Here is a 24269-nt window from a genome sequence, read left to right as displayed (position 1 = left end):
TTCTTGCTTATTTACGCCGGCACCTGCAATGTTTAGCTGATTTTGTTTCGTAATGTTGGAAGATGTGTTTTCCTGAATATTTTTGACGGGTTTGTTCAATTGTGACATACCATAATGGGTTAATTGTAATTCAAATTAACGTCGTATTTGCTGAGTCAGAATTTAGCTGAGACACTAACCAGCGGTAGACTGTATATCTATTACCAGAATGGCAGCTCTGATTGCTTTGACAACTAGAGTCGACCAACTGGTAACGATGTGTTTTGCCGCCAACAGCCGATTTCATTATTGTTTTTGTTTTAAACACACAAAATATATTATTTGTTGTTTATGATACAAAACAAAACAAGAATACACTGTTAACGCAGACGAAAACAAGTCGCGTTCAACAGAGGCGCACACGTGATGTAAGTTTTGATGGTCTGGTAAGAATATTAACTTTTAATATCAATTTTTTTTTGCGATTTAAACGAGTTTTTCTTGGAGCTATTAAAAAAATATAGCTTAACGCGGTTTTAATGTCACAATCCAAGAGGAGAATATCAATAGCCGAACTTGAAATAAATTATCTCATCTCATACAGACAAACAAACAACCTCATGTTTTTACGCTGATAATTGTCAGCCATACCAAGCATCAAAGGCAAACTATTCGCAAGGGAGATGTTGGTAGATGTTCGGGTAAAAAAACAACAACAAATCTTTCTACTTGATTTCGTCTTACTTTTATCCGCACATTTAGGAATCCGCACAACTAAGAATTCATATATATCCATGAAGCTCAGTCATGTACAACGATCAGTCTCTCAACGATTGCTGACAGTAATCGAACAAAAAAATAGTCTCCTCCTTAAACAGAAAATAAATTTACCAACAAAATTAAAAATAACAATATTTACTAAGAACAATTTGAAAAGGCCATCAACAAAGTGGAAAAATTCAACACCAGCAAACTTATCCGCCAAATTGAGTGAATCAAAAATACAACTATAAAGTAAACATAAACAATATGGCATCCTTACTCTTTCGAACAGGTAATCACCTCATATTCATATTTTCATACCCTAAATAAATAACCGTTTATTACGCGCAATATGCCCTTGCTATAATAGGTAAGGAAGAGGTTTTTAAAGGGTATTTTCGCTGGGTGTAGTAGAAAAATAATGGAAAATAATGGATCAACTGGATTGCTTAACTAAGTACCAAATTTTCGCAAAAATATTATATTTTCTAGCGTGCTTGTTTCCTTTTAGTGGCCGAGAGCAGATGAGCCAGTAAAACATGTTTGCTGCGGTGCTGACTTTTTCAACATTTTAAGTTTATTCTTGTGTGACTATGAACTTTCCCTTCAATAATTTGCATTAGGCACTTTTGGTGATAATTTTAGTAGCTACAATAGTTAATTTGTCCACCATGGTGAATTGATTCTTCATAATTGTATTCAGAGATTTCTTTATATTGGAATGTGTTTTTATAACTGACTATAACCTCTATATGATTGTTAAGATTAAATAGCCACATAAAAGAATAACTTATAATGTTTCCTCTTCCTATTTTCTTTCCAGCCCTCTTTATAGGAATAATAAGCTGTATTTTTCACTATATCGCTGCTGGAAAAATAGCCCCAGTCGCCAAGGCAAGTCGTAATCTATTTGCAGCTAATCTCTTCTCAGTTGTGGCACCCGAACACCTCAGCACTAATGTTGTCTATTCGCCAGCTTCCATACAATCATGCTTGGCAATGGGTTTTGCTGGAGCCGATGGAGAAACGGCAGAAGAAATGCGTAAAGTTTTATATCTTGGCGAAGGAGACAAACGTCAAGTGGTACAAAATCATGGAGAATTTTTAAGTGAACTCTTTAAAACTCCGAAAGCTAATGGTCCCATTCTTAAAATGGCCAATCGTTTATATGTTAATGAAAATTTGAAAATTGCTGAGGAATACAATAAAATTACCACTGAATATTTGGATGCCAATGCGGAAAATGTAGATTTCCAAAATTCCGAGGAAGCTATTAACAAAATTAACACATGGGTTGAGGAGCAAACTGAGAAAAAAATCAAAAATCTTAGCAACCTGGTTCTGTTGACAATGAAACCAGTGCAGTGTTGGTGAATGCCATTTATTTTAAGACTAAATGGTTGAAGCCTTTTTTTCTACGTAAACACGAATTTAACATGGATAACAAACATAAAGTTCAGGTTGATATGATGTTTCTGTATTCTGAATTCCTATATGGTGAATTACCAGAATACGAAGCCAAAGTCTTGGAAATGCCGTATGAAAATTCCGATTTATCAATGATGATTATTTTACCCAATGATGTTGAGGGTTTGGCCAAATTGGAAGAAAGATTAAAGGGCGTAGATCTTAATGAGATTTCTTCGAAATTGTGTATAGATGGTGTTGATGTATTTTTACCGAAATTCCATATTGAATTCGATCTTGATTTGAAAGAACCTTTGCAGAAGGTAAAGTTAGAGTAATTAATGTATCATATCATGATCATTTTTTTATTCATATAGTTTCTATGTATTTACAGATGGGTCTAAATTCTATGTTTTCTAATTCCGCTAATTTCAACTACTTGTTTTCCAATGCTGGTGCACCACAAAGAGTCTCGGATGTTAAACACAAAGCTTTCTTAGATGTCAATGAAGACGGTTCAGAGTTATTAGCTGATTCATGTAAGTGAATTTATAAACAATAATACCAATATACAATACACAGATATTGCAATAATGATTTTTTTGATATTTTTCCAGATAGGAACGTTATACTCACCCTACGTCTAGTTAAACCGACAAGGTTTATCGCTGATCATCCCTTTGTTTTTGCCATACGCAGTAAGACAGCTGTTTACTTTGTTGGTCATGTGACCAAATTTTAAAAGTTATTATTATTTTATTTATAAAATTCAGAAAAATTTTGAAAATGTATATCTTTTCTTGAAAAAAAGAAGAAAAAACTTAAATAAATGCTGTCGTTAAAAATTTTTTCTGCAATTCACATTCACCTATTAACCGTGACAGCATAAATAGGAGTAGCATCTGCAGCTTTTAAAATTAATTTGTTATAAAACAAGTAACAAAATATCAGTCTGGTGTGCTGACCCTCAGCCTTTGACAATAAAAGAGAAGCAAAGACAATAATTATGCCTGTCCGTCTACTCGATAATTTGTAATAATTATTTTAAATATTTCTAAAATTTACAGTTGTATAATGGAAAAGGTGAGGAAAAAATTGTTTCATCATCATTTTGTAAAAATTATCGATTTTGTATCACGAGTTTGCTTGAATATGCGTGGAATCTATAGGTACCGTAGTGTGGAACTGTACCAATTCATTGGCATATACACAGAAATTTTTTAGAAGGTAAACATCTGATTCATAGAGAACTCGAAATATTAAATTGTAATAACTTAAAAGAAATCTTTGAACAAGTTTGAGAGTTAACTTGCACTCTAGTGATTTAAGTATGCACCGGTAGGGTTCTGTTGAGCTTTTGGTTCACTATCTCAGGAAGTATGGATTTATTCCGGAAAAAAGGGTCGTTGTAAAGGGGAAATCCGGTAGGACAACCTACTGGAAAAAATTCAAAACTATCCGAGAAGAGCTCTTAAACTTCACTTTTTCTGAATTTGTGTGGGAGTTATCCGAAGCAGTGAACAGATATTGTTCATATTCGAACCCAAACCATATTTGGAAGAAATAATACGATGTGCAAAGTTGGATCAAATCGATTGCTCCTCTTTAGAGTTCTCGCCCACAGTATTTTACAGAAAACAAATAAAAACGGAGTTATGTTCTGCCAGGCCGAACTTGTTTTACCCTCTATCACGAGTTGTATTGATGTAAAATGGAACAATTAGTTTACTTTTGTTTACGAAGAAGACTAAATACGAAATTTCAGCAAGTTCGGTTAGAAAATGTGGCTTATGTTCAAAATACCGAAATTCGGAAGGTACCGTTGCATGGGGGCTATATCAATAATTCTGGGGGAAAGATTTTAGGCTCAAATACCAAATTTCCGATATTTCGGTAAAACCTTCAAAATACCGAAAATCAAGAGGTACGCTTCTATAGAGGATATAGTAATCCGCGGATAATTCTCTTCTGGAATATGTTATAATCCCATGGAAGACTAAATAACAAATTTCGGTCTTTCAGTGGGATATTGACGTCACAACTTTCAGAATTACGAGAATCGGGAGGTACCGTTTTATGGGGGCTATATCGAAACGTGGACCTATACCGACAAATTTTAGTCAGAAAGGCTTTTACCTCCAACAAAGACTAAATACCAAATTTCAGCTATTTCGGTGGAATATTGAGACCCCAACCTTCAAATTACCGGAAATAGGGAGGTACCGTTCTATGGGCGTATACCGACAAATTTCATATTGAACGTCTAATACCCCAAATGAAGACCAAATACCAAATTTCAGCCATTTCGGTGGAATATTGAGGCCGCAACAGGGAGGTACCTTTCTATGGGGGCTATATGAAGGCGTGGACCTATACCGACAAATTTCATGTGGAACTTTTAATACCGCAAATGAAGACCAAATTCCAGCCATTTGGGAGGATTATTGTGACCACAACCTTCAAAATACCGGAAACAGGGAGGAACCTTTGTATGGGGGGCTATATCAAGGCGTGGACAAATTTCTTGGGGAAATTTTTATACCCCCAACGAAGACTAAGTACCAAATGTCCGCCATTTCTGAGGAATATTGAGGTCAAAACCTTCAAAACACTGAAAATGGGGAGGTATGTTCTATTGGGGGCTATATGAAGGCGAGAACCTATACCGATAAATTTCATATGGAATGTTTAATACCGCTAATGCAGACCAAATGCCAAATTTTAGCTATTTCGGTAGATTATTGGGGCCACAACCTTCAAAATACCGAACATCGGGAGGTACCGTTCTATGGGGGCTATATGAAGGCGTGGATCTATATCAGCAAATTTCTGGGGGAACGTTTAGTACCCCCATCGAAGACTAAATACCAAATTTCAGCCATTTCGGTGTGAAATGAGGCTAAAACCTTCAAAATACCGAAAATCGGGTAGTACTGTTCTATGGGGGCTATATCACAACATGGACGGATATAGGCCATTTGCAATATCAAACACTTCTATACCAAATTACAAAGCCATATCCTAAAAATTGTGATCTGTATCATGATTTCAACAAACGGGCGGACGGCGAGGAGACGGACATGGTTATATCGACTTAGAATATTACCCTGATCAAAAATATCTATAACTTATAGGGTCTCCGATGAATATTTTGATGTGTTACAAACGAAATGACAAATTAAATTATACCCTCCATATTAGGGTGGAGGGTATAATTAACATTTTTGGGGGAGGTACCCGAAGTAGTGGACCTACATGGCTCATCTTCGAACTTTAACTAAGTTTGGACAACATATAACGATTCCCAAAATTTAAAACAAATCTGTAGATCCGTTCCAGACATACAAACAGACATGGCTAAATCGACTTCAAATTGTTTGAAACAAATTTTGTACAAACATAGTTGGAGCCAAAAACAATTATTTCGATGAGGCACATTTTGCGCGTATCAAAGTGTATACTATGGTGACCCTAAAAACAAAATTTGTTTTTATTGATTTCCTACACGCTGAAAAAAGCATTCAGCAAACAAATAAAATGTTGGTGCATACAAATAATATGTTTGGATCCAAACATATTATTTGTTTGCACCCAAACATGTTATTTGTTTCCTGCATATTTTTTTCTCCGTGGACCCCTTTCTTTCCATTTGAGCCAAACACCTTATACATGAAATTTTATGGCGATCGGTTAAGGTTAACCCGAGCCAACATAGCGATCTTTATTTCGTTTTGTTTTGTTGGGACAAAGGCGCATTTTCACCAAAATTCCCTAATAGTACAGTCAAAGTAGACATGCGTATAAGGGGGAAATAGCAAAAATTCCCACAAAGCTGAATTTCGGTGGAGAGCTAGGGTTGGCCATTAGAAGCAACGTCCTAAAAGTCCCTATCGATCCCATGTGTGCAAAATAAGTTATTCGGGGTCAAAGGTAATTTTTGGAGGCATTATTCAGTTTTTTTTTTTAATTTTTCTCAGACTAATTTTTCTCTAAGACTTAGCAAAAGCCGGTTAAAGTAAAAGTTGTAGATTCAATAATTGTCTACAAGAGTTGTCTTTATGATTCTTAAAAAAAGACTTACCATTTTCGAGATATAGCGATGTAAAGGTCAAATAAAAAATTAGCCGCGTAAGTACATTGTGAGGAGAACCGGTTAAAGTAACGCCACTATGTGTTAGATACTTCCGTAAGCTTTCAAACGATATCCACTTTCCAGTAATCGGTTCAGCAGAACCGGGTCTAACCCGGTTTTCAAATTTGGCCTTTCTGGTCGAATAACCGGCGAACCGGATCCGCAACTGTTGAAAATTATACATTTCCGTAATCAGCTCAACAATCCCTACCTTCGGAAAAAACTTGAAAAAAATCGGAGAGTTTTCGTTGGAGTCGTTCCCGTAGGGCTTTCGATTATACATGTGGGTTAAATGGGCTATTTTTGCATAAAATGCATAAAATGACTCTAACATTGAATAACTCTACTAAACACGCTCCGATTTTGTTGGATTTTTTTTAGAAGATAGCTATAATTTCGCTCTTCAAGAAAATATATTTTTTTTGGGGGACAGACCCGATTACTTCGCTTATTTTAGCCAGTTCGTCTGAATATGTGCATATTTCACTTATGAGTGCATAAAAATCATGTGTTTTTTAGAACAGCTATATCTCAAGAATGTTTCCTTGTAGGAAAAAAAATATAAATGTCAAACTTGTAGATAATTTTTCTGTCTACAATATTTAGTTTAGTCACTTTTTGATTAGATCAACCGTTTTCAAAAAATAAAAATAAAAAACCTTAAAGTTTGACCTTTGACACCGAATATTTTTTTTTTTTGCACACATGGGATCGATGGTTACTTTTAGGACATTGCTTCTAATGGCAAACCCTAGTTCTCCACCAAAATTCAGCTCTGTGGGAATTTTTGCTATTTCAATGTCTATTTTGACCGGACTATAAATGTCACAATTATGGCCCGATCGATGAAAAGACTTTACCAGTTCATTATTGTGGCTAAAAAGCGATTTCTACCAAAAATTTTGAAAATCGGATCAGATTTTGATATAGCTTTACAGGGCAGGGATCTTTCATCATTTTCTGCAGACGACTATTATAAAATATGAATATATAATTTCTTTGAACAATAGTAACAGGTGGATTAAGACGTATATTAAAATTAAATTGGTGACTCACTGTATTTCGTTTCGAAAACAGTAAAATCATGACAAATATAGGAACCAAAATTCATGGGGAATGTGGCAAAATGCAAAGTATTTAATACTTGACATAAGGCTGACACTCTAGAAATTGTTATTCAAATAATTTATTTTTTATTTTTAATCAATGTCATGTTGCTATGTAGAACGCACTTTAAGATTAAGATTTTTCAACACCTTATATAATTAGTTAATATTATTAATGCCGAGTTTCTTGTATAATAATTTTAGGTTCGCATTTGGCGCACTATATAATCATGGTAAATCTACGTAATTAGAACAGAAAAAACTCAAACAGTTTACTATTTAAACCCTTGGCCCTATCACAAAATCAAAAAAAAAAATAATAAAAGTCCCCAATATATGCTTAGAATTTTCATCCATTCTCAGAAATCCAAATGTATACAAATAATGTAAGACAAGGGAATTAAAACCGACGATTATATTAGGTATTAACACTTATATTAGGTATTAACAATATATTAGGTATTAACACTGTAAACATATGTATAGAATGCCAAAAATCACAAAATCTGCACAAAACTAACAAAACAAATTTTCAATATTATGCTAGATTAGCCAAACATCATTTTCAATGTTGGCATATATAACTCTCCCATGTGGTACATCATTCAGAAATTCTATTCATCATATTTGATTTTTTACAAAACTAAATATAGCATCCAAAAAAACCTTACTCGTCCCAACACCACAAAGGAAATGCATCGCACTATAGCTGCCAAGAAACAAAACAATGTTTGGTTGTAGGTTTTGTAGTTAGGAGGCTAAGCGTAATTTTCCAACATCCGTTTTATCAGCGCACAGGCACACTGACCTATGATCAAGGACGACCACAACAAAGATGTATTTTACGAGCGTACAGAACCAGAGAGGAGGATATCAATGGCCGAACTCTAAAAAAACTTTTGAAAATGATATTTTTAAAAGTGTAAAAAGAAAATAAATTATCTTATATCATGCAGACCAACAAACAAACTGATGCTTTTACACAGATAACACAGTACTACAAAATTGAACTTATTTTTAAAATTACAAGAAGCCCCGCACAGATTGTGAAAGTGGACCAAAAAAAGAAGACACGTGTACCGACGTGTATCGAATTTTGAACCGTCATTTTCTTAACAAAGTACTTTAGTTAAATATCTAGTTTGCTCAGGGACTTACAGCAAAATTTTGTCTAGAATATTTCTTCTTTTGACACCTTTCGTCTAAAACTAAATTTCATGCATCAACTCGAAAAAAGAACAAAACAAATTTATTCAAAAAATATTTGGGTGTTTTGTTGGCAAATTTGATATATATAGTTTCTTGATATATATTGTAAATAGATATTTCATTTATTCGGCGACTTATATTGAAATTTGATGGAGAATATTTTTGTCTTTGACGCCTTCTATATAGAATGAAGTTTTGTGGGACAAAAATTAATAAACTCAGATAAAGTACAAAATTAACCATAAAACGTGATTTTATGAGAATGAGAAGGTTTTCTTTGGCAACCTAACACAAGTCCGACGAAAGTGTTTTCGATACAATCCTGCCTTACCCCATGGCGAACAATGCCAAACCTTTTTCCACTAATAAATTAGTTGCTTTAAAATAATAAAACAACAACAATGGGATTAAGCCAGACTATTTTGAAAACAACAAAATTGTATTAGCTATCCCAATAAAAAACGACGCCACCAATATTCGATTTTGTAGAATATTTTGATCTGATACGATCTCATTTAAGAGGAGTTTTTAAACGTTTTTGAAGAAAGGGACCAAAAGGACCCGTTTAGTGACTCGCATAGGGGTTAATTTTTTCACAAAATGATACCCCGCATTGTTGTCAGTAATATTGCCAAAGACACTTTATACCTAAAATGCAAGGATTCCAAGGAATCTGATGTTGAATATTTCAAAACCTGTAGAAATGGGCGGAACTTGTCACGCCCAATTAGGCTACTTCCCGATGTAAATTTTCAAAACTCCGATACACGTGTCTTCTTTTTTCGGTCCACTTTAATAATCTGGCCGAATTATCTTGTATATTTTTTGTGTTGTACAGTGTAATCCAGCCATACCAAGCCGCAAATGCAAAATATTGGCAAGTGAGATGGTTTGTGGATGTTCGGCTTAAAAAAACAACATAAAGTCTTTTTGTTGAATTCCTTCTTACTTTATGTGTTTAAGAACCCGCACAACTAAAAACTAGTATAAATAAATGATGCTAACTCATGTATAAGGATCAGTCTACCAATGATTGCTGACAGTAATCGAACAAAAAATAATCCCTTCCATAAACAAAAAAAATTCACAACAAAACTAATAATAATATTTACTAACAACAATTTGATAAGACCATGAACATAGTTGAAAAATTCAACACCAGCAAATTTAACATCCAAATTGACTGAATCGAAAATACAACTATAAAGTAACATAAACAATATGGTTTCCTTAGTCATCAGAACAGGTGAAGTACCCAAACACTAATTGTTCATATTTTCATACCATACCACGACCATTCGCGTAACACGGCGAAACATTCGTACCAACTGCATATATACTGAAATACAGGTCTCGAGGAGCTGAGTGGATCAGGTTAATGTAAGAAATTTCAAAATTAAAATGTTTCCTCCTCCTATTTTCTTTCCAGCCCTCTTTATAGGCATATTAAGCTGTGTTCTTCACTATATCGCCGCTGAAACAATAGCCCCATCCGCCAAGGCAAGTCGTAATCTGTTTGCAGCTAATCTCTTCTCAGTTGTGGCACCCGAACACCTCAGCACTAATGTTGTCTATTCACCAGCTTCCATACAAACATGCTTGGCATTGGGTTTTGCTGGAGCCGATGGAGAAACGGCAGAAGAAATGCGTAAAGTTTTATATCTTGGCGAAGGAGACAAACGTCAAGTGGTACAAAATTATGGAGAATTTTTAGGTGAACTCTTTAAAACTCCGAAGGCTAATGGTCCCATTCTTAAAATGGCCAATCGTTTATATGTTAATGAAAATTTGAAAATTGCTGAGGAATACAATAAAATTACCACTGAATATTTGGATGCCAAGGCGGAGAATGTAGATTTCCGAAATTCCCAGGAAGCTATTAACAAAATTAACACATGGGTTGAGGAGCAAACTGAGAAAAAAATCGAAAATCTTATGCAACCTGGTTCTGTTGACGGTGGAACCAGTGCCATGTTGGTGAATGCCATTTATTTCAAGACTAAATGGTTGAAGTCTTTTATTGATTTTGCAACACGTAAGCAGGAATTTAAAATGGATAACAAGCATAAAGTTCAGGTTGATATGATGTATCAGGATGCTGAATTCCAATATGGTGAATTACCAGAATACGAAGCCAAAGTTTTGGAAATGCCGTATGAAAATTCCGATTTATCAATGATGATTATTTTACCCAATGATGTTGAAGGTTTGGCCAAATTGGAAGAAAGATTAAAGGGTGTGGATCTTAATGAGATTTCTTCGAAATTGCGTACAAATGATGCTGATGTATTTTTACCGAAATTCCATATTGAATTCGATTTTGATTTGAAGGAACCTTTGCAGAAGGTAAAGTTGGAGTAATTAATGTATCATATAATGATCATTTTTTTATTCATATAGTTTCTATGTATTTACAGATGGGTTTGAATTCCATGTTTTCTAATTCCGCTAATTTCAACTACTTGTTTTCCAATGCTGGTGCACCACAAAGAGTCTCCGATGTTAAACACAAAGCTTTCTTAGATGTCAATGAAGACGGTTCAGAGGCAGCAGCTGCTTCATGTAAGTGAATTTATAAACAACAATACCACTACAATGATATTGCGATAACGATTTTTTAAAATATTTTCCAGATGTGAAATTGCTATTCAACAGTGATTTCAGAAACCCAGACCAGAAAACTTTTAAGGCTGATCATCCCTTTGTGTTTGCCATACGCAGTAAAACAGCTGTTTACTTTGCTGGTCATGTGACCAAATTTTAAAAGATGTTATTATTATTTTATTCATAAAATTCAGAAAAATTTTGAAAATGTATATCTTTTCTTGACAAAAAGAAAAAACTTAAATAAATTCTGTCGTTGAAAATTGAATAAGGAAAATTCCGTTATTTTCATTTATTTTAAGAAATCCGAAAGTAAACAAATAATGTCAACAATTAAAAAAACAACATGTCTCACATCATGCTCTATGTGGACATTTCCAATTTTTACCCCAAAAAGGCCTTACGCGTCTCAACACCATAAAGGAAATGCATCGCACTATAGCTTCCAAGAAACAGAACAAAGTTTGGTTGTAGTTTTTGTAGTTAGGAGGCTAAGTATCATTTTCCAACATCCGTCTTATCTGCGCACAGGCACTGACCTGTGATCAAGGATGACCACAACAAAGATGTATTTTACGAGCGTACGGAACCAGCACATATCCGCTGTACAGAATATGACATTCATATTGCTTAAGGCGGTTTTAATGCCACAATCTAAGAGAAGAATATCAATGGCCGAACTGTCAAAAAACTTTTAAAAATTATGTTTTTAAAAGTGTACAAAATAAATTATTTTATAAAATGCAGACCAACAAGCAAACCTATGCTTTTACGCAGATAACACAGTACAACAAAATTGAATTGAAGAAGCCGCGTACAGATTATGAAAGTGGACCGACGTTTTGGAAGTCACCTAAGAAGGCGTGACAAATTCCGCCCATTCCTACAGGTTTTGAAATATTCGACATCAGATTCATTGGAATTTTTCGGCAAAAAAAAGATACCCCGCATTGTTGTCAGTAATATTGCCAAAGACACTTTATACCTAAAATGCAAGGATTCCAAGCAATCCGATGTCGAATATTTCAAAACCTGTAGAAATGGGCGGAACTTGCCGCGCCTATTTACGCTACTTCCCGACGTAAAATTTCAAAACGCAGATACACGTGTCTTCATTTGTTCAGTCCACTTTCATAATCTGGCCGAATTATCTTGTAATTATTTTTTGTGTTGTACAGTGTAATTCAGTCATATCAAGCCGCAAATGCAAAATATTGGCAACTGAGATGTTTGTGGATGTTCGGTTTAAAAAACAACAACAATTCTCTCTGTTGGATTCCTTCTTACTTTAAGTGCATTTAAGGGACCCGCACAACTAGAAACTCGTATAAATAAATGATGCTAAGTTATGTACAACGATCAGTCTACCAACGATTGCTGACAGTAATTGAACAAAAAATAGTCCCTTCATAAAGAAAAAAAAAATAACAACAAAATTAATAATAAGAATATTTAAAATCAGCACCAGCAAATTTATCCGCCAAATTGAGTGAATCAAAAATACAACTATAAAGTAACATAAACAATATGGCTTCCTTAGTCATCCGAACAGGTGAAGTACCCAAACACGAATTGTTCATATTTTCATACCATACCACGACAACGAGGAAAGGGTATTATAAGTTTTTATTTAGGTCAAAATTAGTGTAACACGGCGAAGCACCTGCATATATTCCGAAATACAGGTCTCGAGGAGCTGAGTGGATCAGGCTACGGACCACGTCCACCAGTCGGTTAATGTAAGAAATTACTAAATTATAATGTTTCGTCCTCCTATTTTCTTTCCAGCCCTTTTTATAGGAATATTAAGCTGTGTTTTCCACTATATCGCCGCTGGAACAATAGCCCCCTCCCCGATAGCAAGTCGTAATTTATTTGCAGCTAATCTCTTCTCAGTTGTGGCACCCGAACACCTTAGCACAAATGTTGTCTATTCGCCAGCTTCCATACAAACATGCTTGACTCTGGGCTTTGCTGGAGCCGGTGGTGAAACGGCAGAAGAAATGCGTAAAGTTTTATATCTTGGCGAAGGAGACAAACGTCAAGTGGTACAAAATTATGGAGAATTTTTAAGTGAACTCTTTAAAACTCCGAAGGCTAATGGTCCCATTCTTAAAATGGCCAATCGTTTATATGTTAATGAAAATTTGAAAATTGCTGAGGAATACAATAAAATTACCACTGAATATTTGGATGCCAAGGCGGAGAATTTAGATTTCGGAAATTCCGATGAAGCTATTAACAAAATTAACACATGGGTTGAGGAGCAAACTGAGAAAAAAATCAAAAATCTTATGCAACCTGGTTCTGTTGGCAATGACACCAGTGCCGTGTTGGTGAATGCCATTTATTTCAAGACTAAATGGTTGAAGCCTTTTGGTGATTTTTTTACACGTAAGCAGGATTTTAAAATGGATAAAAAACATAAAGTTCAGGTTGATATGATGTATCAGGATGCTGAATTCCAATATGGTGAATTACCAGAATACGAAGCCAAAGTTTTAGAAATGCCTTATGAAAATTCCGATTTATCAATGATGATTATTTTACCCAATGATGTTGAGGGTTTGGCCAAGTTGGAAGAGAAATTAAAGGATGTGGATCTTAATGAGATTTCTTCGAAATTGCGTACACATGATGTTAATGTATTTTTACCGAAATTTCATATTGAATTCGATCTTGATTTGAAGGAACCTTTGCAGAAGGTAAAGTTAGAGTAATTAATATATCATATCATGATCTTTTTTTTATTCATATAGTTTCTATGTATTTACAGATGGGTTTAAATTCCATGTTTTCTAAGTCCGCTAATTTCAACTACTTGTTTTCCAATACTGGTGTATCCCAAAGTGTCTCTGATGTTAAACACAAAGCTTTCTTAGATGTCAATGAAGACGGTTCCGAAGCAGCAGCTGCTTCATGTAAGTGAATTTATAAACAACAATACCAGTATACAATACAAAGATATTGCAATAACGGTTTTTTAAATATTTTTCCAGATGTGAATTTGATGTTCATCAGAGGTAACATGTACCAGAAAATTTTTAACGCTGATCATCCCTTTGTGTTTGCCATACGCAGTAAAACAGCTGTTTACTTTGCTGGTCATGTGACCAAATTTTAAAAAAAAATTTTGAAAATGTAAATATTTTCTTGAATAAAAAAGAAAAAACTTCAATAAATGCTGTCGTTAAAAGTTGGAAATGTTCCTGCATGAACATTTTCCAACGTAAATTCGCCTGTTATCCGTGACAGCATAAAGATGAGTAGCTTCTACAGCTTTTAAAATTAATTTGTTATAAAACAAGTAACAAAGTATCAGTCTGCTGTGCTGACCCTCAGCCTTTGACAATAAAAGAGAAGCAGACACAATAATTATGCCTGTCCGTCTACTCGATAATTTGTAATAATTATTTCAAATATTTCTAAAATCTACAGTTGTATAATGTAAAAGGTGCGGAAAATTTGTTTCAGCAACATTTTGTAAAAATTATCGATTTTCTATCACGAGTTTGCTTCAAAACTTCTGATTCATAGAGAACTCGAAATATTAAATTGTACTAACTTGGAAGAAATCTTTGAACAAGTTTGAGAGTTACCTTTCACTCGAGTGATTTAAGTTCTTTTGAGCTTTTGGTTCACTATCTCAGGAAGTATGGATTTATTCCGGAAAAAAATTGAACCGCTGTAAAGGGGACGGCCGGTAGGACAACCTACTGAAAAAAATTCAAAACTACCCGAGAAGAGCTCTTAAACTCCACTTTTTCCGAATTTGTGTGGGAGTTATCCGAAGCAGTGAACAGATATAGTCCATATTCGAACCCAATCGATATTTTACAGAAAACAAGTAAGAACGGCCTTAAGTTCGGCCAGCCCGGACTTCTTTTACCCTCCATCACGAGTTATATTGAAGTAAAATGGAACAATTAGTTTCCATTCGTTTACGGAGAAGACTAAATAACAAACTTCAGCAAGTTGGTTAAAAAATGTGGCTTACGTTGAAAATACCGAAATTCGGAAGGTACCGTTGCATGTATCAATAATTCTGGGGGAAAGTTTTTAGTATCAAATACCAAATTTCTGATATTTCGGTAAAACCTTCAAAATACCGAAAATCAAGAGGTACGCTTCTATGGTGGATATAGGAAACCACGGACCTATACTGATAATTCTCTTCTGGAATATTTAATAACCCCATGGAGGACTAAATGACGTCACAACCTTCAGAAATACAAAAATCGGGAGGTACCGTTCTATGAAGGCTATATCGAAAAGTGGACCTATACAGACGAATTTCAGTCAGAAAGGCTTTTACCTCCAACAAAGACTAAATACCAAATTTCTGCCATTTCGGTGCAATATTGAGGCCACAACCTTCAAATTACCAGAAATAAATTTCTATGGGAAGTTTTATACCCCCAACGAAGACTAAGTTCCGAATTTCAGCCATTTCAGTGTGATAATGAAGCTAAAACCTTAAAAAAACCGAAAATCGTGTGGTACCGTTAAATGGGGTCTATGCCAAACCGTGGACGGATATAGCCCATTTGCAATACCAAACATCCTAATAGTAATATATAAACTTCTATACAAAATTACAGAGCTATATCTTAAATATTGTGATATGTATCTTTATTTCGACTTAGAATTTTACCCTGATCAAAAATATATGTATATACTTTATAGAGACTCCGATGATTGTTTGAAGCAAATTTTGTCCAAACATAGTTGGGGCCAAAAACAATTATTTCGATGAGGCACCTTTTTACGTATCAAAGTGTATACTAGGGTGACCCTAAAAAACAAAATTTGTTTTTATTCATTTCCTACACGCTGAAAAATGAATTCAGCAAACAAATAAAATTTTGGTGCATACAATTAATATGTTTGGATCCAAACATATTATATGTTTGCAACAGTCACTAACATAACATATGATTGGATGGAGAGCAAGATAACTCTCGAACGGCCAAATTTGGCCTTTGTAATATTTTGTCCAAACATAGTTATAACTCGAAGATAAGCCATATCGGTCCACTCCTTCAGGTACCTCCCCCACAAAGGTTCAACATTTGTGTCTTAGTGCAGTTAATTCCTAATCCACATTTTTATCGGCAAGTTCAAATGTCCAAAAAGAGCCACAAAATTCTGAAGAGACCTTAAATACATCCTGAGGGTATATATCTGTCGGCAAAGCCGACTGACACTTTTTTACTAGTTATGATAATTTTTAACATAACTAAAATTTCAATATTGAAAAAGTATATATGGTCGTTTCCCGACCATAGTTTCTTCAGATGTTTTGTGCAATTAAGTATCAAATATCAGATTCAATCATAAAAAGTTGCGCATATTTGCGCCATTCCGAAAAAATGCTATTTTTCTCAACTTAGGCTCAAAATATGAAAATTTTAAGGCAAGGTATTTTTTTCAAAATGTAAGAAGATTTTGGTTTCAGCGTTCGCCAAGACTTCTAACTTATTTGCTCTGTCGTATTCACCATAAAAACTAAATTTTTATATATGTTTGCGACATTCAGAAAAAAAAAACGATTGTCACGGTGTGCCTTAACCAAATTTAAATGGGAGGTGCTTACACCTGGGAAGTTTTCGCAGATTCTGAAACTACTATGCTCATAGATGAGAAATATCAAGAAACCAAAAAATCGCCGGAGGGATTTTCAAATAAATCGCGATTTAAGTTCACATTTTTAGGAGCTCTTTAGGTCTTCACGATTTTGCTTCAGTCTCATTTTGATATGACTTGCGGTTTCCAAGCAAAATCTTGAAGACTTAAGATAAAAACCTAAAAATTTTTAACTGAACCTCTATGTCTCAAAAATGGTAAAACCTACGAAGAAACCTAAGGTCAGTCTTGTAGAGAATTCTCACAGCTAGAACATTTTCTTTAGACTCAATTCGATAAGACTTGCGGTTTCTAAACAAAATCGTGAAAACATAAAAAACCCTAAAGTTGTGAATTTTGATCGCGATTTATTTAAAAATCGTTCAGGCTATTTTTTCTGTTTTTTTTTTATTTTTCTTATCTATAAATATTGCTGTTTCAGAATCCACGAAATCTGTCCATGTGTAAGGGTTTCACCAACAGTTAGTTTTGCAGCTACAACATTTTCTTAAGGCCCATATACACAGGACTCGCGGTTTCCACGCAAAATAGTGAAAACTTAAAGAACCCCTAAAAATACGAACTTAAATCGCGATTTATTTGAAAGTCCCTCCGGCGATTTTTTTGTTTCTTGATATTTCTCATCTATGAGCATTGTAGTTTCAGAATCTGCAAAACTTCCCAGGTGTAAGCGCCTTTCATTTAAATTTGGTTAAGGCACACCGTGTTGTTTCTCAACTAGAATATGAACAATGATTTCAAAATTTTAAGCAAGTTCGGTTTATCCATCCTTCATTAAAAAATTGGACTTTTTGAGCATTTATTACATATATCATATAAACTTCCAATCAAGAAGTGGCAACAAAGAACGGTGACGGTAGACAAAGAAATTTGTGAAAGAAGAAAAAAGAGATACAACAAGTAAGAAAAGCGTTAAGTTCGGTCGGGCCGAACTTTTTATACCCTCCACCACAAATTTCAGCCATTTCGGTGGATTAATGTGGCCACTACCTTCAAAATACCGAAATTCGGAAGGTACCGTTCTATGGGGGCTATATGATGGCGTGGACCTATACCTACAAATTTCAGGGGGAAAGTTTTATACGCCTAAGGAAGACTAAATACCAAATTTCAGCCATATCGGTGTGATAATGAGGCTAAAACGTTCAAAATATCGAAAATCGGGAGATATTGTATTATGGGGGCTATATCAACACGTGGACCTATATATACATTTTATGGTAGAAATGTTTCTTAGCCTCTGGAAGCACAAAATACAAAGTTACAACCGATTCTTTGGTCAAATGGGTCTAATACATTCAAAATATATTAAAATGACGCGTACTTTATATGGGGCCTTATATGGGGGCTATACCAAAACGTGGACCTATATAACCCAACTTTGGTAGGAATATTTTTTGGCCTCAGGAGACACAAAATACCAAATTACAACCAATTCGGTGGTAAAATGGGCCAAATATCTTAAAAATTCCTTAAAACGACGACGCGTCACGCGTCATTTTGTATGGGGGCTATACGAAAGCGTGGACCTACATAGCCCGCTTTCAATACCAAAAGTCCTACGTAAATATAACATATTTTCCCAAAATTTCATCAACCTACGTCAATCCGTACGGACGCTAGAGTGATTTCCACAGACGGACAGACGGACGGACATGGCTATATCGATGTAGAATTGCACGCTGATCAAGAATATATATACTTTGTGGGGTCTACAATGATTATTTCGAGTAGTTACAAACGTAGTGACAAACTTAATATACCCCCATCCTATGGTGGAGGGTATAAAAATATTTCAAAGACAATTTAGTGGGCCGATTCCGTACAGCGAGGCGAGTCGTGTCGCGTTGCCAAATGCAATTTTTAGATTCCGTACGGCAATATTCCCCTGACGCCGTCAAATTTTGTCGCCGTAATGTTCATTTTCCGGCGACAACAAATTAGCTGTCGCCGTTCATTTTTACTAACGAATAAAAACGAAAAATTGAATCGTAAGTAACATTTTCATTTATTTTAAGTGAATTTACTTAATATTATATACGTTTTTGGTGTTTCAGTGCTTATAATGGTGAAAATTACTACAAAACAGCAATTTGAAATGCTGGTTCAAAAAATGGAAGACCACCCAAACGTAGCTCGTGGAGTCAGACTTTTTGGGGAAACTAAAGCCACTTTTGATGAGGGGTGGGAGGATGTTGCGGAGCAATTAAATAGTTGTGATCCACCAACCCGTACACCAGATGAATGGCACAGAGTGTGGACTCATTTTAAATCCAAACTAAAGAAAAAATGTCTCAAAATAAGAAGAACATTACAGCTACAGGTGGTGGACCATCACAAGAAATATCTTTGTCGTCAATGGAGCAAGCGGTAGCAGACTTACTGCAAATTAATATGTTTTCAAATCCTGCAGGTGCAATCTACGGAATTGAAGAGACATGGGATGGTAATAACAGTGAAATTGGATAATCTGCTGAAGTGGAAAATGAAAGACCTCAAAATGAAGTAGAGATTGACAACGTATTCTCCACACGCAGGAAACGAAATAAACCGCAAGACCAAAAGATCCACATTCTTAAGGAGCAAACCGCAACTCAAAGCGAACTTTTAAAATCTCTAACCTCGCTTGAAAGTGCTATTAACAAACAAAATGGCATTTTAACAGAAACAAAAAACCTTAAAGCAGCACACACTTTAAGGAGTGGCTGTATTGCTGTTGATCTGCAGGTTTGTTTAAAGTCGTTTTTTAATGCCTCTACTATATAAATAACAGGGTCTTTTGGAAGCCGAAAATATGCTTTAAACCTAAAAAATTAACAATTATTTTGATGAATGTTGGAAACCAAACATACTCACAATACTGATGGCAGTTCTAAAGGATTCGATTTATCTCTTAAGTGTCGTCTGATGGATGCTACGTTAACTATATCTTCGTCGCTATCATCAAAAAATAGTTCCACCGAGCTTATCATTTTAGAAAACTATAACTTTTGTGTACAACTTGCTTTGATATTTTTTTCTGATTTATTAAAATCAAAACAAAAAACGCTCCACAACATCACCGATAACTTGTTATCGACGATTTTTTTCTATCGCTGTACGTAGTGCATTTTTTAAATTTTGTCACAGAGACGATAGACGACTCGACATGACTCGCCTCGCTGTACGGAATCGGCCCATAGGTCTAATTGCCGATTTTCCCAAGGCAGGATTTGGAAATACTAATGATGGGAACACATCACGCAACTTTTTTTCGAATTGTGAACTGTCCGGTGCAATTACTGACATTAATTTAGAATTAATTCAAAAATGCAGTATTATTTTAGAAGTAATTTCATCTGGCTTTCCAATCAAAATTGACAAATTTAGTTCTTTTACAATGGAAACGGAATATTGTGGCTTTTGTGCAACTTTAACAAAATTTGAAATAAAAATTATATATTGACTTAACTACAAATACATCAAGACAGATTTAAACCAAATTAGGCATACTTTTACATCGTCTAAGTTTGGATGCATTATTTAATTTTCTGGTTCTATCAAATCTATATAACGCTTTTGGTGTATGATTTATCTAAACTCGGATGCCAATATATATTGGAGCTGTATCTATATCTCGACCAATTCTCAATATTTTCTGTAGAGTTAGTCTTTAGACCGAAAATATGATTTGTGCCAAATTTTACGTCAATCGGACCACAAATGAGCTTGTTAGGAGTTTTAATCAACTTTTAACATACATTTCCCCTCTGTTCAACGACTATTATAAAATATGAATATATAATTTCTTTGTACAATAATAACATGTGGATTAAGGCGTATATTAAAATTAAATTGGTGGCTCACTGTATTTCGCTTCGAAAACAATAAAATCATGACAAATATATTAACCAAAATTCATGTGGAATGTGGCAAAATGCCAAAGTATTTAATACTTGACATATGGCTGACACACTAGAAATTGTTATACAAATAATTTATTTTTTATTTTTAATCAATGTCATGTTGCTATGAGAACGCACTTTAAGATTAAGATTTTTCAACACCCTAGTTAATTTTATTATTGATGTGTTTCTTGTATAATAATTTTAGATTCGCATATGGCGCACTATATAATCATGGTAAATCTAGGTAATTAGAACAGAAAAAACTCAAACAGTTTACTATTTAAACCTTTGGCCCTATCACAAAATCAAAAAAAAAAAAATAATAATAATAATAAAAGTCCCCTATATATTCCAAGAATTTTCATCCATTCTCAGAAATCCAAATGTAAACAAAAAAATCGAGAATTCACAAAATCTGCACAAAACTAACAAAACAAATTTTCAATATTATGCTAGATTAGCCAAACATCATTTTCAATGTTGGCATATATAACTCTCCCATGTGGTACATCATTCAGAAATTGTATTCATCATATTTGATTTGTTACAAAACTGAATATAGCATCCAAAAAAACCTTACGCGTCCCAACACCACAAAGGAAATGCATCGCACTATAGCTGCCAAGAAACAAAACTAAGTTTGGTTGTAGGTTTTGCAGTTAGGAGCCTAAGTGTAATTTTCCAACATCCGTCTTATCTGCGCACAGGCACACTGACCTATGATCAAGGACGACAACAACAAAGATGTATTTTACGAGCGTGCAGAACCAGAGAGGAGGATATCAATGACCGAACTCTCAAAAAACTTTTAAAAATGATATTTTTAAAAGTGTAAAAAAATAAGTTATCTTATATCATGCAGACAAATAAACAAACTGATGCTTTTACGCAGATTACACAGTACTACAAAATTTAACTTTTTTTAAATTACATGAAGCCCCGCACAGATTATGAAAGTGGACCGAAAAAAGAAGACACGTGCACCGACGTTTTGAAAGTTTACGTCGGGAAGTAACCTAAGTAGGCGTGGCAAATTCCGCCCATTTCTACAGGTTTTGAAATATTCGACATCTGATTCATTGGAATCCTTGCATTTTAGGTATAAAGTGTCTTTGGCAATATTACTGACAACAATGAGGGGTATATTTTTATGAAAAAAAATTAAAAAAAATTAAAAAAATTTGGTTGTAGGTTTTGTAGTTAGGAGGCTATGTGTAATTTTCCAACATCCGTCTTATCTGCACACAGGCACACTGACCTATGATCAAGGACGACCACAACAAAGATGTATTTTACGAGCGTTCAAAACCAGAGAGGTGGATATCAAAGGCCGAAAGTGTAAAAAATAAATTATCTTATATCATGCAGACCAACAAACAAACTGATGCTTTTACGCAGATAACACAGTACTACAAAATTGAACAACTTTTTTTAAATTACAAGAAGCCCCGCACAGATTATGAAAGTGGACCGAAAAAAGAAGACACGTGCACCGACGTTTTGAAAGTTTACGTCGGGAAGTAACCTAAATAGGCGTGCAAATTCCGCCCATTTCTACAGGTTTTGAAATATTCGACATCTGATTCATTGGAATCCTTGCATTTAAGGTATAAAGTGTCTTTGGCAATATTATTGACAACAATGCGGGGTATATTTTTATGAAAAAAATTAACCACCAGGCGAGTCACTAAACGGGTCTTTTTTGTCCCTTTTTTCAAAAACGTTTAAAAACTCTTTTTAAATGAGATCGTATCAGATCAAAATATTCTACCAAATGATTTGTCATAAAATTTTACTATAGGTCCCCGTATACACCAAAACTCTAAATCGTACACAAAATTTCACTGTAAGTCCCAGAACAAACTAGATATCTAAGTAAAATACTTTGTTAAGAAAATTACGTTACAAAATTAGATATTATGGGTTGAAATTATTTGTTAGACTTTTAGACTCTTAATTAAAATTTATTTCAAAAATCAAAATCTCCTAAAATGCTTCACCCTTTGGGGATTGTGTCAAAAGAAGAAATGTTCCAAATCAAATTTCATTATGAGTCCCTGAACAAAAGAAATTTGTATCTATAATATTTAACATCTCCAAAAGCGGGCGCTTTTTATATACGATTTAAGACTATATTCTTCTTTTGGCAAAATCCCCAAAGGGTGAAGCATTTTAGGAGATTTTGATTTTTGAAATAAATTTTAATTAAGAGAGTCTAAAAGTCTAACAAATAATTTCAACCCATAATATCTAATGTTGTACCGTTATTTTCTTAACAAAGTATTTTACTTATATATCTAGTTTGTTCTGGGACTTACAGTGAAATTTTGTCTAGAATATTCCTTCTTTTAACACCTTTCGTCTAAAACTAAATTTCATGGTACTTTCATGCATCACTCGAAAAAAGTACAAAATATGTGGGTGTTTTGTTGGCAAACTTGATGTATATATTTTCTTGATATATATTTTAAATATATATTCTAAATACACTTTCATAATCTGGCCGAATTATCTTGTAATTATGTTTTGTGTTGTACAGTGTAATTCAGCCATACCAGCCGCAAATGCAAAATATTCCCAAGTGAGATGGTTTGTGGATGTTCGGCTTAAAAAAAACCAACAAAAAGTCTCTTTGTTGGATTCCTTCTTCCTTTATGTGCATTTAAGAACCCGCACAACTAAAAACTAGTATAAATAAATGATGCTAAGTCATGTACAACGATCAGTCTACCAACGATTGCTGACAGTAATCGAACAAAAAATAGTCCCTTCCATAAACAAAAAAAAAAAAATTATCAACAAAATTAATAATAAGAATATTTACTAGCAACAATTGGATAAGACCACCAACTTAGTTGAAAAATTCAACACCAGCAAATTTAACATCCAAATTGACTGAATCGGAAATACAACTACAAAGTAACATAAACAATATGGCTTCCTTAGTCATCCAAACAGGTAAAGTACCCAAACACTAATATTTTTATTCCATACCATACCACGACAATGAGGAAACGGTATTATAAGTTTTTATTTAGGTCAAAATTAGTGTAACACGGCGAAACACCTGCACATATACCGAAATACAGGTCTCGAGGAGCTGAGTGGATCAGGTTAATGTAAGAAATTTCAAAATTATAATGTTTCCTCCTATTTTCTTTCCAGCCCTCTTTATAGGATTATTAAGCTGTGTTTTTCACTATATCGCCGCTGGAACAAAAGCCCCCTCCGCCAAGGCAAGTCGTAATCTGTTTGCAGCTAATCTCTTCTCAGTTGTGGCACCCGAACACCTCAGCACCAATGTTGTCTATTCGCCAGCTTCCATCCAAACATGCTTGACACTGGGCTTTGCTGGAGCCGATGGAGAAACGGCAGAAGAAATGCATAAAGTTTTATATCTTGGCGAAGGAGACAAACGTCAAGTGGTACAAAATTATGGAGAATTTTTAAGTGAACTCTTTAAAACTCCGAAGGCCAATGGTCCCATTCTTAAAATGGCCAATCGTTTATATGTTAATGAAAATTTGAAAATTGCTG

General features: G+C 34.5%; 4 protein-coding genes and 1 pseudogene across 16 annotated transcripts in view; 4 read left to right on the top strand and 1 right to left on the bottom strand.

Annotated features, from left to right (window-relative positions):
• The window catches only part of LOC141405527 (antichymotrypsin-2-like), a 167941-nt gene that overhangs the window by 112245 nt on the left and 31427 nt on the right, over window positions 1-24269 (bottom strand). The gene's annotated exons all lie outside the window — the stretch shown is intronic.
• On the top strand, window positions 820-3043 carry LOC141405077 (serine protease inhibitor 42Dd-like; annotated as a pseudogene).
• Window positions 9616-11476, top strand: LOC141406402 (serine protease inhibitor 42Dd-like). The gene is made up of 4 exons (XM_073991750.1): window positions 9616-9841; window positions 10025-10941; window positions 11013-11157; window positions 11229-11476. The coding sequence occupies exons 1-4, from the start codon at window positions 9817-9819 to the stop codon at window positions 11357-11359; spliced, it is 1218 nt and encodes a 405-aa protein (XP_073847851.1). The 5' UTR covers window positions 9616-9816; the 3' UTR covers window positions 11360-11476.
• Window positions 12557-14403, top strand: LOC141405716 (serine protease inhibitor 42Dd-like). The gene is made up of 4 exons (XM_073990380.1): window positions 12557-12751; window positions 12988-13904; window positions 13976-14120; window positions 14199-14403. The coding sequence occupies exons 1-4, from the start codon at window positions 12727-12729 to the stop codon at window positions 14321-14323; spliced, it is 1212 nt and encodes a 403-aa protein (XP_073846481.1). The 5' UTR covers window positions 12557-12726; the 3' UTR covers window positions 14324-14403.
• The window catches only part of LOC141405958 (uncharacterized), a 21019-nt gene continuing 20202 nt past the window's right edge, over window positions 23453-24269 (top strand). Inside the window, exons 1-2 of the mRNA XM_073990920.1 lie at window positions 23453-23690; window positions 23898-24269. The exon at window positions 23898-24269 is cut by the window's right edge and continues 545 nt beyond it. Coding sequence (XP_073847021.1) covers window positions 23666-23690; window positions 23898-24269 — 397 coding nt within the window. The 5' untranslated portion in view covers window positions 23453-23665. The remainder of the gene's footprint in view (window positions 23691-23897) is intronic.

The sequence above is a fragment of the Musca autumnalis genome, unplaced genomic scaffold (assembly GCF_047663935.1).
Source record: "Musca autumnalis isolate F117 unplaced genomic scaffold, ASM4766393v1 scaffold_5, whole genome shotgun sequence".
Taxonomy (NCBI): Eukaryota; Metazoa; Arthropoda; class Insecta; order Diptera; family Muscidae; genus Musca; species Musca autumnalis.
Note: the sequence above shows the minus strand (reverse complement) of the source record. Positions and strands in the feature narration are given on the sequence as shown.

Excerpts from the sequence above, each read along its gene's own strand:
- LOC141406402 (XM_073991750.1), top strand. The coding sequence starts at position 9,817 with ATGGTTTCCTTAGTCATCAGAACAG. Across the intron at positions 9,842-10,024 it reads TTCCTTAGTCATCAGAACAG|CCCTCTTTATAGGCATATTA; the intron begins GTGAAGTACCCA and ends TTTTCTTTCCAG. Across the intron at positions 10,942-11,012 it reads TGAAGGAACCTTTGCAGAAG|ATGGGTTTGAATTCCATGTT; the intron begins GTAAAGTTGGAG and ends ATGTATTTACAG.
- LOC141405716 (XM_073990380.1), top strand. The coding sequence starts at position 12,727 with ATGGCTTCCTTAGTCATCCGAACAG. Across the intron at positions 12,752-12,987 it reads TTCCTTAGTCATCCGAACAG|CCCTTTTTATAGGAATATTA; the intron begins GTGAAGTACCCA and ends TTTTCTTTCCAG. Across the intron at positions 13,905-13,975 it reads TGAAGGAACCTTTGCAGAAG|ATGGGTTTAAATTCCATGTT; the intron begins GTAAAGTTAGAG and ends ATGTATTTACAG.